This window comes from Dendrobates tinctorius, unplaced genomic scaffold (genome assembly GCF_039654945.1).
Source record: "Dendrobates tinctorius isolate UK_male_01 unplaced genomic scaffold, ASM3965494v1 ptg000162l, whole genome shotgun sequence".
NCBI classification, from domain to species: Eukaryota; Metazoa; Chordata; class Amphibia; order Anura; family Dendrobatidae; genus Dendrobates; species Dendrobates tinctorius.
The window spans coordinates 25,788,230-25,805,519 of record NW_027361829.1 but is presented as its reverse complement, the minus strand read 5'-3'; the positions used below and the strand labels follow the sequence as shown (position 1 = coordinate 25,805,519).

The window sequence follows — 17,290 nt, the reverse complement described above, 5'->3', positions numbered from 1 at the left end:
GGTAGGTGAGAGTCTGATGTTGTGGTAGAGAGTTCCAGAGTAGGGGTGATGCGCGAGAGAAATCTTGTATGCGATTGTGGGAAGAGGAGATAAGAGGGGAGTAGAGAAGGAGATCTTGTGAGGATCGGAGGTTGCGTGCGGGAAAGTACTGGGAGACGAGGTCACAGATGTATGGAGGAGACAGGTTGTGGATGGCTTTGTATGTCATGGTTAGGGTTTTGTAATGGAGTCTCTGGGCAATTGGGAGCCAGTGAAGGGATTGACAGAGGGGAGAAGCTGGGGAATAGCGGGGGGACAGGTGGATTAGTCGGGCAGCAGAGTTTAGAATAGATTGGAGTGGTGCGAGAGTGTTTGAGGGGAGGCCACAGAGCAGGAGGTTGCAGTAGTCATGGCAAGAGATGATGAGGGCATTGACTAGGGTTTTTGCAGATTCTTGGGTGAGGAATGAACGGATTCGTGAAATATTTGAGTTGAAGTCAGCAGGAAGTGGAAAGGGCTTGGATATGTGGTTTGAAGGAGAGATCAGCGTCAAGGATTACTCTGAGGCAGCGAGCTTGTGGGACTGGGGAGAGTGGGCAGTCATTTACTGTAATTGATAGGTTTGTAGGGGGGGGGTCACGTGAGATGGGGGAAGGATGATGAATTCTGTTTTGTCCATGTTGAGTTTCAGAAATCTAGCAGAGAAGGATGAAATAGTGGACAGACATTGAGGGATTCTGGTTAGTATGGAGGTGATATCTGGTCCAGAGATGTAGATCTGTGTGTCATCAGCGTAGAGATGATACTGAAAGCCATGAGATTCTATGAGCTGTCCCAGGCCAAAGGTGTAAATAGAGAACAGCAGGGGCCCAAGGACTGAACCTTGTGGGACTCCGACAGATAGGGGGCGAGGTGAGGAGGTGGTGTGTGAGTGGGAGACGCTGAATGTCCGGTCTGTTAGGTATGATGAGATCCAGGATAGGGCCAAGTCTGTGATGCCGAGGGATGAGAGGGTCTGTAATAGGGAATGGTCCACTGTGTCAAAGGCAGCCGACAGGTCCAGGAGGAGGAGGACAGAGTAGTGTCGCTTGCTCTTGGCGGCTAAGAGGTCATTGGTGACCTTTGTAAGGGCAGTTTCAGTGGAGTGGTGTGACCGGAAGCCAGATTGTAAGCGGTCGAAGAGGGAGAAAGAAGAGAGATGGGAGGACAGTTCAAGGTAGACGTGTTGTTCCAGTAGCTTGGAGGCGTAGGGGAGAAGTGATATAGGGCGATAGCTAGATACAGAGGATGGGTCAAGAGAGGGCTTTTTGAGGATAGGTGTGATGGAGGCATGTTTAAAGCTTGAGGGGAAAACATCAGTTGTTAGTGATAGGTTGAAGAGATGGGTTAGGGTTGGGATGAAGACTGTGGTGAGGTTTGGTATGAAGTGGGATGGGATCGAGTAGAGTGCACAGGTGGTGAGATGTGATCTTGAGAGTAGAGTGGAGAGTCGATCTTCTGTAATGGTGGAGAAGTTGGTTTTGAAGGTGGAGGGCTGGGAAGTCGGGAGGAAGGGCTCTGGGGGTTGTTGACCAAAACTGTCTCTGATATCAATCTTCTGCTTGAAAAATGAGACACAGTCTTCAGCTGAGATGAGTGGGGAGGGAGGAGGTGCTGGGGGGCGGAGGAGAGAATTGAAGGTGTTGAATAACTGTTTAGGATTGTGAGACAGGGAGGATATGAGAGATGAGAAGTAGGTTTGTTCAGCAGTAGGGAGTGTGGTCTTGAAAGTAGTGAGGGACTGTTTGAATGCGATGAAGTGCTCGTTGGAGTGGGATCTTTTCCATCTGCGCTCAGCAGCCCTGGAAGCTCGCCTCAGCTCTTTGGTCAGGCTGGTGTGCCAGGGTTGTCTGTTGATTTTGCGAGTTTTGGTATGTGTAAGTGGGGCAGCGGATTCCAAAGCTACAGCTATTGTGGTGTTATATAGAGCAGCAGCGTCATCCGCATTGTGTAAGGAACTTATATCTGTAAGAGGGAGGAGGGATTCAGAGAATGAGTGTAGGTCAAGGTGTTTAAGATTCCTGCGAGGGTGTGAAAGTTTGTGGGGTGGGGATTGTAGACATGGAGTGAAGAGGGAAGAGAATGTGAGAAGGTTGTGGTCAGAGAGAGGAAGAGGTGAGTTAGAGAGGTTAGACAGCCAAACTGTCATAGAGCAACAGCTATTTTTCATGATTACGCCTTAAATAGTCATGTTTTAATGAACGTCTATGCTTATTTTAGTAAGGAGATTAGACAATGGATCAGACGTGTTGTGAGCCTTATCCTTACTATGTATATTTATCAAGTTACTACAAAAACATCAGTATAGGATGAAAAGGGATGAAAAGGATTTATGGCATGGCACAATGTGAGTTTTTTATTGAATGCAAAAATAATTAGTTATGTATCAAATGTTCATACCGTATATACTCTTGTATAAGCAGACTCCCTCCCTCCCCCCCCCAATTTTGCCACAAAAAACTTGGAAAACTTATTGACTCGCGTATAAGCCTAGGGTGGAAAATGCAGCAGCTACTGGTAAATTTCAAAAATGAAAATAGATACCAATAAAAGTAAAATTAATTGAGACCTCAGTAGGTTAAATGTTTTTGAATACCCATATTGAATCAGGAGCCCCATATAATGCTCCATACAGTTCATGATGGGCCCCATAAGATGCTCCATACAAAATACACCCCATATAACGCTGCACAAAGGTTAATAATGCACCCATAAGATGCTGCTCCATAGATTATGCCCCCATAAGATGTAGAAGGGAGATACATGCAGGGGACTAAAAGATCTAAAGGTATCAGGGGTTCCAGTCCCTTCACAAAAGCATGCTTCTTGGACTGCAAAAATGGAGCACATTTCTTATCTGCTCCTTAACGGATTTGTCAAGGCTTAACTAATAACTTGTTGTTAAGCAAAAAATGTCAAAGCATGTGCCATGTGTAACTTGCCACGTACGCAGAATGTATTATGCTTTGCACATTTTTAAAAAATTTTATTTAAACAAATGAAGTGGTAAGATAGATGAGCAATGGTGCGGTAGTGCCCACCGGTATGGAGACAGGAACCTTCAAGTCAATATTACTATTAAAGATTTAAGTAAAATCTGTGTACTAACTGAACATGTTACACGAAAGGCAATCTGCCTGAACTGGTGGCTACATGAAATACTGGTAATCTCCCACAGTGTACACATCTGTTTTTCTCTGAAAAGCATAGTGTATGCTGCCCCATAGACTATGCCTCCATATGCTGCTGCAAAAAAAAAAGCCATACTCTCCTCTCCTGGACCTCAGGACCCGGCGCCTGAGAGATTCACCTGTACAGGGTCCATCGCTGCTCACCGCTGTCTGCGCGTCCTCTGTGATTGTTCAGCCAGCAGAGGGCGCGGCGCGCATTAACCACGTCACTGCACCCCCTGCTGGCTAAACGTCACGGGCACAGGAAGCCGCAGACCGGTGGACCCCGGACAGGTGAATATCGCTATACTTACCCCCCTCCTGGGGTGGTCTCTGCAGCCCCGCTTCTCCACTGTCTCGCTGACTTCAGTTGTCACGTGATACCGCTCATTACACTCATGAATATGCACATATTCATGAGTTTAATGAGCGGTACCACATGACCACTGAAGGCAGGAAGGGAGACCGTGGAGAAGCGGGGGGGCTGCTGAGACTGCGCCGGGGGGGCAAGTATGATCTGACACCCCCGCTCCCCCTCCCCTGCCGACCCCCAGGTATATGACTCGTGTATAAGCCGAGAGGGGGACTTTCAGCCCAAAAAAATGGGCTGAAAATCTCGTCTTATACACTAGTATATACGTTACAGGCTGATCCAACTTCAGTGGAAATGCCTCAAGACAAGGAAATGATGCTCAGTAGTGTGTGTGTGTGTGTGTGTGGCCTTCACGTGCCTGTTTGACCTCCCTACAACACCTGAGCATGCTCCTGATGAGTCGGCGGATGTTGTCATGAGGGATCTCCCAGACCTGGACTAAAGCATCTGCCAACCCCTGGACAGTCTGTGGTGCAACATGACGTTGGTGGATGGAGCGAGACATGATGTCCCAGATGTGTTAAATCGGATTCAGATCTGGGGAATGGGCGGGCCAGTCCATAACTTCAATGTCTTCATCTTGCAGGAACTGCTAGCACACTCCAGCCACATGCGGTCTGGCACTGTCCTGCATTAGGAGGAACCCAGGGCCAACCACACCAGCATATGGTCTCACCAGTGGTCTGAGGATCTCTTCTCGGTACCTCATGGCAGTCAGGCTACCTCTGTCGAGCACATGGAGGGCTGTGCGGCCCTCCAAAGAAATGCCACCCCACACCATTACTGACCCACTGCCTAACTGGTCATGCTCAAGGATGTTGCAGGCAGATCGCTTTCCATGGCGTCTCCAGACTCTGTCACGTCTGTCACATGTGGTCAGTGTGAACCTGCTTTCATCTGTGAAGAGCACAGCGTGCCAGTGGCGAATTTGCCAATCCTGGTGTTCTGTGGCAAATGCCAAGCGTCATGCACGGTGGTGAGCTGTGAGCACAACCCTCATCTGTGGACGTCGGGTACTCAGACCATCCTCATGGAGTCGGTTTCTAACAGTTTGTGCAAACACATTCACATTTGTGGCCTGCTAGAGGTTATTTTGCAGGGCTCTGGCAGTGCTCCTCCTGTTCCTCCTTGTACAAAGACTGAGGTAGCGGTCCTGCTGCTGGGTTGTTGCCCTCCTATGGCCCCCTCCTTGTCGCCTGGTGTACTGGCCTGTCTCCTGGTAGCGCCTCCAGCCTCTGGACACTGCTGACAGACACAGCAAGCCTTGCCACAGCTCGCGTTGATGTGCCATCCTGGATGAGCTGCACTACCTGAGCCACTTGTGTGGGTTGTAGAGTCCGTCTCATGCTACCACGAGTTTGAAATCACAACCAACATTCAAAAGTAACCAAAACATCAGCCAGAAAGCATTGGTACTGAGATGTGGTCCCCACCTGTAGAACCACTCCTTTGAGTGTCTTGATAATTGCCAATAACTTCCATCTGTTGTCTATTCCATTTACACAACAGCATGTGAAACTGATTGTCAATCAGTGTTGCTTCCTAAGTGGACAGTTTGATTTCACAGAAGTTTCATTTACTTGGAATTATATTCTGTTTGTGTTCCCTTTATTTTATTTTTATTTTATTTTTTTTTTTTTTATTTTTTAGCAGTGTATATATATCCCCAGCCTGGACTGCTGATTTATATCCCCCTCTCACTGGGAGCGCCTCAATAACTTGTGTCTATAAGGGAAGCCTTTCCGGCGACTATTTGCCTCGGCGCAGTTCCCTGACTGACCTGGCGCAAGTGGTGGTGCCAGAGAGCCAATCCCTGCTGGGTCTCTCCTCTCTCCCGTTGTGAGCGAATTCGACACCCCTTCCCCTGTGCAATCCATTAGTGTGTATCACACTCAACATGGACCAGAGGAAGCGAAGGAAAGGTTAGTCTCAGGAGATTAAAAAATTATAGACAAACATATTAAAGAGTAGCTTGATTTTCATGTGACTACAGTTGCACATATTCGGAAATTTAAGCTCCATGGGACTGTAGCCAACCTCCCTGGGCGTGGCCGCAGGAGGAAAACTGATGACAAATCAAAGACTAATGGGAACAAAAGAGCCCAGAAAAACTTCTATACAGATTAAAGATGAACTTCAAGCTCAAGAAACATCAGTGTCAGATCGCACCATCGATCATTGTATGAGCCAAAGTGGACTTCATAGGAGACGACCATGGAGGACACCATTGTTGAAAAAAAAAAAGTCATAAAAAAAGACAGACTGGAATTTGTCAAACTACATGTTGACAAGCCACAAAGCTTCTGGGAGAATGTCCTATGGACAAATGAGACAAATGGAACTTTTTGGCAAGGCACATCAGCTGTAAGTTGAGACGGAAAAATGAAGCATATCAAGAAAAGAACACTGTCCCTACTGTGAAACATGGAGGAGGCTCTGTTATGTTATGAGGCCGCTTTGCTGCATCTGGCACAGGGTGTCTGGAATCTGTTCAGGGTGCAATGAAATCTCAAGAATGTCAAGTGATTCTAGTGAGAAATGTGGTGCCCAGTGTCGGAAAGCTTAGTCTCAGTCGCAGGTCATGGGTCTTGAAACAGGATAATAATCCAAAACACAGCTAAAACGCCCAAGAATGGCTAAGAGGAAAACACTGGACTATTCTGAAGTGGCTTTCTATGAGCCCAGACCTAAATCCTATTGAGCATCTTTGGAAAGAGCTGAAACATGCTGTCTGGAAAAGGCAACCTTCAAACACGACACAACTGGAGCCGTTTGCTCTTGAGGAGGGAGCCAAAATACCCGTTGAGAGGTGTAGAAGTCTCATTGACAGTTAGAGGAATTGTTTGATTGCAGTGATTGCCTCAAAAGGTTGTGCAACAAAATATTAAGTTAAGGGTACCATCATTTCTGTCCAGGCCTATTTCATGAGTTTTATTTTTTAAAATTCTATGGAAGCATGGTTGAAAAGCAATATCTGACTTTCATTTGTTCAATTTAATAGATTTTTGATTTATTACTTTTGTCAGATTTGAGTTATTTCTTTTACCATTGTGGGTTTTTCTGTCAAACGAGGGGTACCAACAATTTTGACCACGTGTGTATATTACACTATACATCTGTACCTTCTGTTATGGGGTATGTTGTACGTCTGTACCTTCTGTTATGAGTTATATTATGTTATACCTCTGTACTTTCTGTAAGGAAGTTGAGACCAGGAACGGTCTATAGATCCAGAAGCGCGGAAACAAACTGGACAAGAAAATGCAGCATACGTAGAAATAAGGGGGGAGTCTGGTCGGTAGCATGCAATACCCTCACTAAGGGGATCCGTTTCCATCAGAAACTCCATACTTGGTGACATGGCATGTCTTCAGCTTCGCCGACTATCTTCTTCTGCTCTGTATCCAGAGACTCTACCGTACCCACCACTGAGGGATTCCTTGGATATTTTCAAGCAAAGGCACTTTATAAGTGCAGAGACCCTTTATAAGCACGGAGACCTTTTATTCTTCAACACTGCAACAACTTCAGAGTCTACATGCTGGAGCCTCCCAATAACAAGTACACCCCACTGATTTTTTCCTAACGGAGAAAGAAATGCGTTGGGAGGGGACATCTTTTGGGGATATCTCCACTTGGCTACTGTCCTTGTTATGGCAGGAGCAACTGCAGAGGGCAAAACAGGGCAGAGTGAGGGAGGCTTCTACCCATTTGGATATGACCAAGAGAACAGTCTGCTCTTCAGTTGGTCACCCACGATGTTTCTTCCTTTTTTTATTCACCTTATTGCACTGTGACACTTTACTCATTTAGTCCTAGCATCACTAGTCAGGTTAGCTATCATTCTTACCTCAGGAAGGGAATGCTTTTTTGTGATTTGTAGCATCTTGATAGTAGATGAAGTGTTTGGATTTGGGCTCGGCTAAATTTTCTAAGCTGTTTTAATTGAAAGTTAACTTTTAATAGTATCTTCTGGGCTGGAAGTGTTAATACTGAGGAGGTGCCCTGTTAAAGACAGAAACAAGGGCCTTTATTGCTTAAAATTGTCCAGTTTGTTCCTGCGCCTCTGGATCTATAGACAGTTTCCGGTCTCGCCTGCCTTTACATGGCAGACACCGACGGCATCAGACGGTCATCTAGCAATTTCTTGTGAGTAACCAGTTCACCGTGCCAGAGACCGTATGGCACATGACATCTAGTAGCTTGAGGTACTAAGTGCAAGCATCTTTTTAATTATTTCTCCAAACAAGCTGATCTTTTTTTCTTAACTAGCTGTAGTCTGAGGTGCCATTTATTGTGAATTATACTGAGTTACACTTATTAACCTCTTCACGACATACTAGTACGGTGCATGTCGTGTCCCGCCCCCCCCTTCCCCCTTTGATGTGGGTTCCGATAGTGAGCCCACATCTTTCCCAGCAACCCTGTGCCTGGAACAGCATCGGGTGGAATCGCGATGTGCAGCAGCTTTCTTGGTAGATGCTTCAGCAGACTCTTTAGACTGGCAGGAAAATCAGCGGCCCTTTCTAATGCTGCCCGTAGGGCTTTGTGGCTGAAGTGTTAGCCAGGAAATATCCAGGCTGGAACAAGACTTTGTTCCATCCCTTGCGAGAATTTCTCAAGCCCGGCTCTGAATGAGATCCTTGAAAAAGCAGATGTGAAGACTAGGGAATCCTATCTATGCCTACCTATACGTGATCTTTCCAGAAAAAAAAAAAATTTGTCTGAAGAAAGTCTTCTAAGGATCAGACAAATGGGAAGATCGCATAGGTAGGGCTCTTATTCAGGTCATCCTCGTTTGGATCGTCCTCTCAGGGACCCTGAAAATTGAGTCAGTGATTCCCAGCCCAGGTAGGGGGAAGACTTCTCCCTGTCGGAGAAAGCATTGCAGCCAGTCATGGATGGAGTGTTTAAGCACTTCCAATTCAAGGCCCTACCCATTCATGTTAGCAGTAGCCCTAGGGTATTTACAAAGGTAGTGACGGAAATCATGGCTCATGTCCGAGAGATATCTTTTCATGCCTTATATGGACGATTTTTTTGTGGTTGGAATTTTGGTCCACCGGTGTAATAAACACCTAGAGGAAGTAATGATCACTCTAAGAAGTTTGGGTTGTTTGTTTGAATATGGAGAAATCCAGTTTAGTGCCTTTAAAAACTCAGCAGTTTCTCAGGATTATGCTGGATTTGGAGATTCAGGAGTGTCACCTCCCAGTTTCTAAAATAGAGAAAATCCTGTGTCTGATGAAAAAAGCTATGGGTCCTCTTCATGTCTCTTAGGGTTGCAATGTACCTGCTTGGCACTTTGACAACATGCTTCCCAGCGGTTTTGTGGGCAGAATTTCATTCTGTGGCACTGCAGTTGTGTGTGTTTTAGAACAAGTTTTCCCTTAGAGGTAAAAATGACGATGTCCCTTTTGGCGGTGGTTAGATGGGTCAAACGTATCGACGGGGAGTTCCCTGTGTGGATAATACCACTCAGATAGTCACCACGAATGTTTCTCACAGGTTGGGAAGCCTATCTGTGTAGGGAGGTATTCCAGGGAATCTGGACTGAGCATGAAAAAAGCTTCTGTTCCAATATAATAGAGTTGCTAGCTATAGAACTGGCCGTAAGCAGGTTCCTTCTATCCCTACTGGGCCAAAGTGTCGACTATTTCGGACAGAGTATCTGTGGCCTACATAAATCGCCAGGGGGGGGTACTCTGTCACTCATTGTTTTTGACAGATTGTCTATTTTGGATAGTGGAGAAACATCTCCTTTTCCTGACAGCCCTACATATAAGGGGGAAGGAAAATGCCAAAGTGGACTTTCTACGCCGCAACCCTCTTGACACAAGGGGTGGGAGCTGAATCAAGATATCTTTGCAGAGATGGTTTGAATGTGGGACCTCCCGAAGGTAGGTCTGTTTGCCACAAAACTAAACTGGAAAGTGAGGAAGTTCTGTTTCCTGAACCTCAGGAAGAATCCCTTAGCAGTATGCTTCCTCTCCAGTTTCACGGATTCCCCTGGTCGTAAGAAAACTTAGAGGGGACAAGGCAAGGATCATCTTGATTGCCTCCTTCTGGTCCAAGAAACCTTGCTTCTTGGGTCTGAGCAGGATGTCCGTGTCAGATTTGTGGGTTTTACCGGAAATCATAAACCACCTTGTCCAAGAGCCGATCTTCCATCTACAAGTAACCGGCCTCCACTTGACGGCGTGAAACGGATACTTAGGACACTGATACTTAAGAAAAGAGAGGATTTTTCCGCCAATGGTCATAATCACTCTGCTTCAGAGTAGAAAACCAGTCTCTACTTGGATATACGCTAGAAATTGGAAAACTTTTATCCTTCTCAGGTTCTAGAGTAGAGAAGGGGGCTGTAATAGGAAAGATGTTGGAATTTCTGCAGGGGGCCTTGAATTGGGGTTATCCATCAGTACCCTAAAGTTACAGGTGTCATCTCTTGTGACCCTGTGAAGTTGTGACTTGTCAGGAAACTAATGGGTATCAAAACTCATTAAATCATCTTTAAGATCTAGACCCATTTTTAAAGTAAAAAAACACAAAAATTGAGCTTGGTTTGAGTTGGTACACATGCAGCATATAAATGCATGTTCACATGGCCAAAAAGCATACAAAACCTACAAAAGATAAAATGAAAAAACCCTGCTATAATTAAATAAGTAAAAAGCAAAAGTGCATTTAAATCATAGAGTTCTTAGTAATACTATATTTGATCAAACATAGCATAAAAGCCGTCCCACCGTCGACAAGGTTACTCTGTGGTCGGGGCGGTCCTACACTGTCTAGTATTAATAACCTTATCATATGTCAAAGTTGACGTCTGTGTGAATAAGGGCAGACAAGGACCGGGTCCCAACCACTGGACACCAGTCAGGGGAAGCCTGGTTTGAGTTGGTACACATGCAGCATATAAATGCATGTTCACATGGCCAAAAAGCATACAAAACCTACAACTTTGACATATGATGTCATGTTTGATCAAATACAGTATTACTAAGAACTCTGTATGATTTAAATGCACTTTTGCTTTCTACTTTAATTGTAGCAGGGTTTTTTCATTTTGTCTTCTGTAGGTTTTGTATCCATTTTTAAAGTAAACTTGATTCCTAACAGCCTTAACTTAAAACACTGTTTGAACCCATAGTCCACAACCCTTAAGTTTTTTCCTTCAAAAAAACCCTGCTAGTAGCACTAACTTATGCCTGGAAAGTTAGATATATTCAGGCCTTTCTATAGCCCCACCATTTACCCAGATATTATGATAGGGTGACCTTCCTAAGGTGGTGAGTCTGTTCCATAGGCTACAGGAAGTCATCCTTCCCTCCTTTTGTCCCTATCTGAAGAGCCAGGAGGAAAGATTACATACCTTAGACGTTGGGAAATAAATAGCCAGGTACCCTTTTAGCTACTGGGAGTGTAGAAAGGGTAAGTCTTTCCACAGCTCTAGAATGGGATGTATAGCCTTAAAACCTACTACTGCTAGATGGATTAGGGACTCCATTTCTCTAGCCTACTCAACTAATGGCAACAAACTGCTGGAAGGTTTAAAGGCTTATTCCACCCGGGCCCTGGCAACCTACTAGGCAGAGAAAGAGGATATCTTTAATAGAAGAGATTTGTAAGGCTGAATCCTGGTCCTACATTCTATAGACACAATAGACTAGACATGGGTGCTTCTGACGATCTTCCCTTTTGATAGAAGGGGACTCCAGGCTGTGGTCCCTCCCTAGATTAGTTTTCGATCTCTGTAATTCTGTTGTGTGGTGTTATCGTGGGTGATTGAATAAAGTCTTAGTTACCGGTAACATGATTTTTCAGAACCCATGACGGCACGGCAATCTTCCTTTCGTAATTTGTGGGTGAAAAATTCTCGTGATTCCGTACTTACTGGTGTGGTGGTATTTGTTTGTTGTTGTAATAACCATTTTAGGTCCTCATGCTCTGTAATCCAGCTGATGCCGGAGAGAGGTACCGCCTTTCCTAGCCTGTATATTTCCAATCCTTGGTGGGCAGATCCCCTCTCGTAGTGCGGTCATGGGTTCCAAAAAATCTCGTTACCGGTAAGTAACTAAGACATGCCCAATTTCTTTTACCTCCACTGCTAGTGTATCTTTTTGTTTTATATTCTATTTTCATTTTGTATTTATCTCTCTGGAAGCTCTCACAGGCACAGGTGGGGCTCGTATATAATACAGGAGCCAAGATCCCAGGCTGAGGAGATGTCACTCCTCTTCTAGTGGACACTATTACCTACTTTATAGACATGGATGGATTATGGCGCTTGGTCCCGTTACTTAGAGCTGCTGTAGGCTGATGTACTGCTCTCCACATACAGGCTGCCATCGCGATGATCTCTTCTTTTTTTCTTGCTGTGGGGATGGACTCTTTATTTTTTTTCTCCAGTTCTTCTTTACTCAGGCATTTGTGGTTGTCTTTTTCTTTGTAGACTTTTATCTGCTGGAGCCGTCAAAGTGTATGCAATCCTGACACACGGAATCTTCTCTGGTCCTGCTATTTCTCGGATTAATAATGCATGTTTTGAAGCTGTGGTAGTGACGAATACTATACCTCAAGAGGAGAAGATCAGGCATTGTCCGAAAATCCAGGTATTCAGATCAAAGTGTCTAATCCCATTGTACAGAAAACTGACAATCCTGACTAGTCCTCCCCTTTTAACTCCTTCACCCCCAAGGGTGGTTTGCACGTTCATGACCGGGCCAATTTTTACAATTCTGACCACTGTCCCTTTGAGGTAATAACTCCGAAACGCTTCCATGGATCCCACTGATTCTGACATTGTTTTCTCGTGACATATTGTACTTCATGTTAGTGGTAAAATTTCAATCAAATAACTTGCGTTTATTTGTGAAAAAAAAAAGGAAATTTGGCGAAAATTTTGAAAATTTTCCAACTTTGAATTTTTATGCCCTTAAAACACAGAGATACGGCACACTAAAAACTTGATAAGTAACATTTCCCACATGTTTACTTTACATCAGCACAATTTTGGAACCAAAATTTTTTTTTTGTTAGGAAGTTATAAGGGTTAAAAAAATTGACCAGCGATTTCTCATTTTTGCAACACCATTTTATTTTTACGGACCACATCACATTTGAAGCCAATTTGCGGGGTCTATATGATAGAAAATACCCAAAAGTGACACCATTCTAAAAACTGCACCCCTTAAGGTGCTCAAAACCACATTCAATAAGTTTATTAGCCCTTTAGGTGCGTCACAGGAAATTTTTGAACATAAAAAAAAAAAAAAGCATCTAACTTTTTTCACAAAAATACTTCAGGTTCAATTTTTTTTATTTTACCAAGGGCAACAGGAGAAATTAGACAACAAACTTTATTGTGCAATTTGTCCTGAGTACGCAGATACCTGATATGTGGGGGGGAACCACTGTTTCGGCGCATGGCAGAGCTCAGAAGGGAAGGAGCGCCGTTTGACTTTTTCAATGCAAAATTGGCTGGAATTCAGATCAGACGCCATGTCACGTTTGGAGAGCCCCTGATGTACCTAAACAGTGGAAACCCCCCACAAGTGACCCCATTTTGGAAACTAGACCCCCCCAAGGAACTTATCTAGATATGTGGTGAGAACTTTGAACCCACAAGGGCTTCACAGAAGTTTATAATGTACAGCGGTACAATTAAAAAATTATATTTTTTCCACAAAAATGATCTTTTCACCCTCAATTCTTTTTCCAAGGGTAACAGTACCCTAAAAGTTATTGTGCAATTTGTCCTGAGAACGCTGATACCCCACATGTGGGGGTAAACCACTATTTGGGCGCATGGCAGAGCTCGGAAGGGAAGCAGCGCCATTTGACGTTTTTGGCTGGAATTGAGATCTGACACCATGTCGTGTTTGGAAAAGCCCCTGATGTACCAAAACAGTGGAAACTAGACCCCCCCCCCCCCCCCCCCCAAGGAACTTATGTAGATGTGTGGTGAGCACTTTGAACCCCCAAGGGCTTCACAGAAGTTTATAATGCCCGGGCATGAAAATAAAAAATCGTATTTTTTCCACAAACATTATCAACTAGTCCCCAATTTTTTTTTTATTTTCCCAAGGGTAACAGGAGAAATTGAACCCCAAAAGTTGTTGTCCAATTTGTCCTGAGTACGCTGACATCCCATATGTGGGAGAAAATTACTGTATGGGCACACGTCGGGGCTCGGAAGGGAAGTAGTGACGTTTTGGAATGCAGACTTTGATGGAATGGTCTGAGGGTGTCATGTTGCCTTTGGAGAGCCCCTAATGTACCTAAACAGTGGAAACCCCCCACAAATGACCCCATTTTGGAAACGACCCCCTAAGGAACTGATCTAGATGTGTGGTGAGCACTTTGAACCCCCAAGTGCTTCACAGACGTTTATAACGCCCGGGCGTGAAAATAAAAAAATCAATTTTTTCCACAAAAATGATATTTTTGCCCCCAATTTATTTTCCTAACAGTAACAGGAGAAGTTGGACCCCAAAAGTTGTTTTGCAATTTGTCCTGAGTAGGCTGATACCCTACATGTGGGGGTAAAACACTGTTTGGGCGCATGGCAGAGCTTGGAAGGGAAGGAGCACCATTTGACTTTTTCAACTCCGAATTGGCTGGAATTGAGATCAGACGCCATGTTGCATTTGGAGAGCACCTGATGTGCCCAAACAGTGGAAACCCCCAATTCTAACTCCAACCCTAACACCAACACACCCCTAACCCTAATCTCAGCCCTAACTCTAATGGGAAAATGGAAATACATTTTCTTTTAATTTTATTATTTTTCCCTTACTAAGGGGGTGATAACGGGGGGTTTGATTTACTATTTATGGCGGTTTTTGTTTGGCAGCTGTCGCACGCTAAAAGATTCTTTTTATTGTAAAAATAGTTTTTGCATCACCACATTTTGAGAGCTATAACTTTTCCGTATTTTGACCCATCGAGTCATGTGAGGTCTTATTTTTTGCGGGACGAGTTGACGTTTTTATTGGTACCATTTTCGGGCACGTGACATTTTATATTGCTTTTTATTCTGATTTTTGGGACGCAGAATTAACAAAAACCATCGCTTCATGAATTTCTTTTGGGGGAGGTGCGTTTACACCGTTCCGCGTGCGGTAAAATTGATAAAGCGGTTTTATTCTTCGGGTCAGTACGGTTACAGCGATACCTCATTTAGGTCGTTTTTTTTATGTTTTGTCGGTTTTATGCAATGAAAACTATTTTATATAAACATTATTTTTGCATCGCTTTATTCTGCGAGCTATAACTTTTTAATTTTTTCGCTGATGATGCTGTGTGGCGGCTCGTTTTTTGCGGAACAAGATGACATTTTCAGCGGTACCATGGATATTTATATGCGTCTTTTTGATCGCGCGTTATTGCACTTTTTGTTTGGCGATATGATAAATCATTTTTTGCTTAGTTTTTTTTTATTTTTTAAGGGGTTCGCTAAAGGGGTTAACTAATGGGACAGTTTTATAGGGCAGGTCGTTACGGACGCGGCGATACCAAATGTGTACTTTTTATTTTATTTTTTTATATTTCCAAAAAATGGATTTATTGGGGGAATTTTTTTTTTTCTAATTTATTTGGCAATTTTTTTTAAACTAACACTTTTTTATTAACTTTATTACATAGTCCCAGGTGGGACATCACTGTCCTGTGACAGATCGCTGATCTGTCACATCACAGATCAGCGATCTGTCACAGGCACTGCTGCAGACTTCCTCATGCCTGCGCTTTGCAGGCACTGAGGAAGCCGGCTCCCTGCAGGCCCCCGTCGCCATCTTGGGTTCGGGGGCCTGCAGGGAAGGAGCCCCCCGCAGCAGCACTGCACATTGCGCTGCCGTGGGGGGCTCAGGGAAGCACGGAGGGAGCCCCCTCCCTGCCGATGCTTCCCTTTAACCCCTGGTACACCGCGATCATGTTTGATCGGTGTGCAAGGGGTTAACGTGTCGGGGGCGGTCCGTGACCGCCCCTGACATATTGTGACGGGTGTCAGCTGTGATAATTAGCTGACACCCGGCCGCGATCAGCGGTGCTCACCACGTGGGTGCCGCTTATCGCTGAGACGTACTATCCCGTCCATGGGCATAGGGGCCCGGGTCCCATGGACGGGATAGTACGTCTGATGTCAGGAAAGGGTTACATGGATTGTCACATTTCCTATATTTCTGTCCTGTCCCTAGAACTTGCCATCATTGTGTGTGGCTGTCCCAGTACTTTTGTTCTTCTAGTATGACATCTCCACCAGTTTTCATGACATCCCATTATTTATGGTGTACAGCCCCTCTGCAGATAACAATTCTATGAATGCTTTTTACAAGACTTTGGAGGTGTCTGTGGGACTTTTTGCATGTTCCTCCACAAGAGCATTTGTGAGGTCATACCCTGATGGAGGAGACACCGGCTCATGAGCTCCATTAAAGATCAACCCAAAGGTTTTTGATGAGTTTGAAGTCCAGGGCTCTGGTGTGGAAGGACTTGAGAGCTCCACAATAGCATTGCCTTTAATGGGACCCTATCATCCTAAACAGATCAACTGTTTAACCCCTTTATACCTAGGGTGGTTTGCACGTTAATGACAGGGCCAATTTTTACAATTCTGACCACTGTCCCTTTATGAGGTAATAACTTTGGAACGCTTCAACGGATCTTGGCGATTCTGCAAGTTTTTTTTTCGTGACCTTCTTTACATTGGTGGTAAAATTTCTTAGATATAACTTTCATTTTTTGTGTAAAAAAACAAACGGAAATTTGGTGAATATTTAGAAAATTTTGCAATTTTCAAACTTTGCATTTTTATGCCCTTAAAATAGAAATGTCACACAGAATAGTTAATAAATAACATTTCCCACATGTCTACTTTATATCAGCATAATTTTGGAAACAAAACATTTTTTGTTATGAAGTTATAAAGGTTTAAAGTTGACCAGCGATTTCTCACTTTTACAACAAAATTTACAAAACCATTTTTTAGGGACCACCTCACATTTGAAGTCACTTTGAGGGGTTTATATGGCAGAATATACCCAAAAGTGACACCATGCTAAAAACTGCACCCCTAAAGCTGATCAAAGCCTCATTCAAGAAGTTTATTAACCCTTGAAGTGTTTCACAGGAGCAGAAGGAACGTGGAAGGAAAAAAATGAACATTTAACTTTTTAGTCACAAAAATAATTTGGCAACAATTTTTATTTTCACAAGGGTAAAAGGAGAAAATGGACAGAAAAAGTTGTGCAATTTCTCCCGAGTACGCCGATACCCCATATGTGGAGGGGGGAGGACCACTGTTTGGGCACTTGGAAGGGAAGAAGCACTGTTTGACTTTCTCAAACTAAAATTGGCTGGAATTGAGATCGGACGCAATGTCTCGTTTGGCGAGCCCCTGATGTGCCTAAACAGTGGAAACCCCCCACAAGTGACCCCATATTGGAAACTAGACCCCCTAAGGAACTTCTCTAGATGTGTGGTGAGCACTTTGAACCCCCAAGTGTTTCACTAAAGGTTATAATGCCCAGATGTGAAAAAAACTTTCCCCACAAAATGATATTTTTAGTCCCCAATTTTTTATTTTCCCAAGGGTAACAGGAGAAATTGGACCCCAAAAGTTGTGGGAGAAAACTACTGTTTGGGCACGTGTCAGGGCCCGGAAGGGAAGTAGTGACGTTTTGGAATGCAGACTTTGATGGAATGGTCTGCGGGCGTCATGTTCCGT

At 44.2% G+C, this 17,290-nt stretch overlaps 1 protein-coding gene across 1 annotated transcript in view; it reads left to right on the top strand.

Annotated features, from left to right (window-relative positions):
• The window catches only part of LOC141052675 (ribose-phosphate pyrophosphokinase 1), a 69,481-nt gene that overhangs the window by 43,658 nt on the left and 8,533 nt on the right, over positions 1-17,290 (top strand). Inside the window, exon 6 of the mRNA XM_073549923.1 lies at positions 12,017-12,176. Coding sequence (XP_073406024.1) covers positions 12,017-12,176 — 160 coding nt within the window. The remainder of the gene's footprint in view (positions 1-12,016; positions 12,177-17,290) is intronic.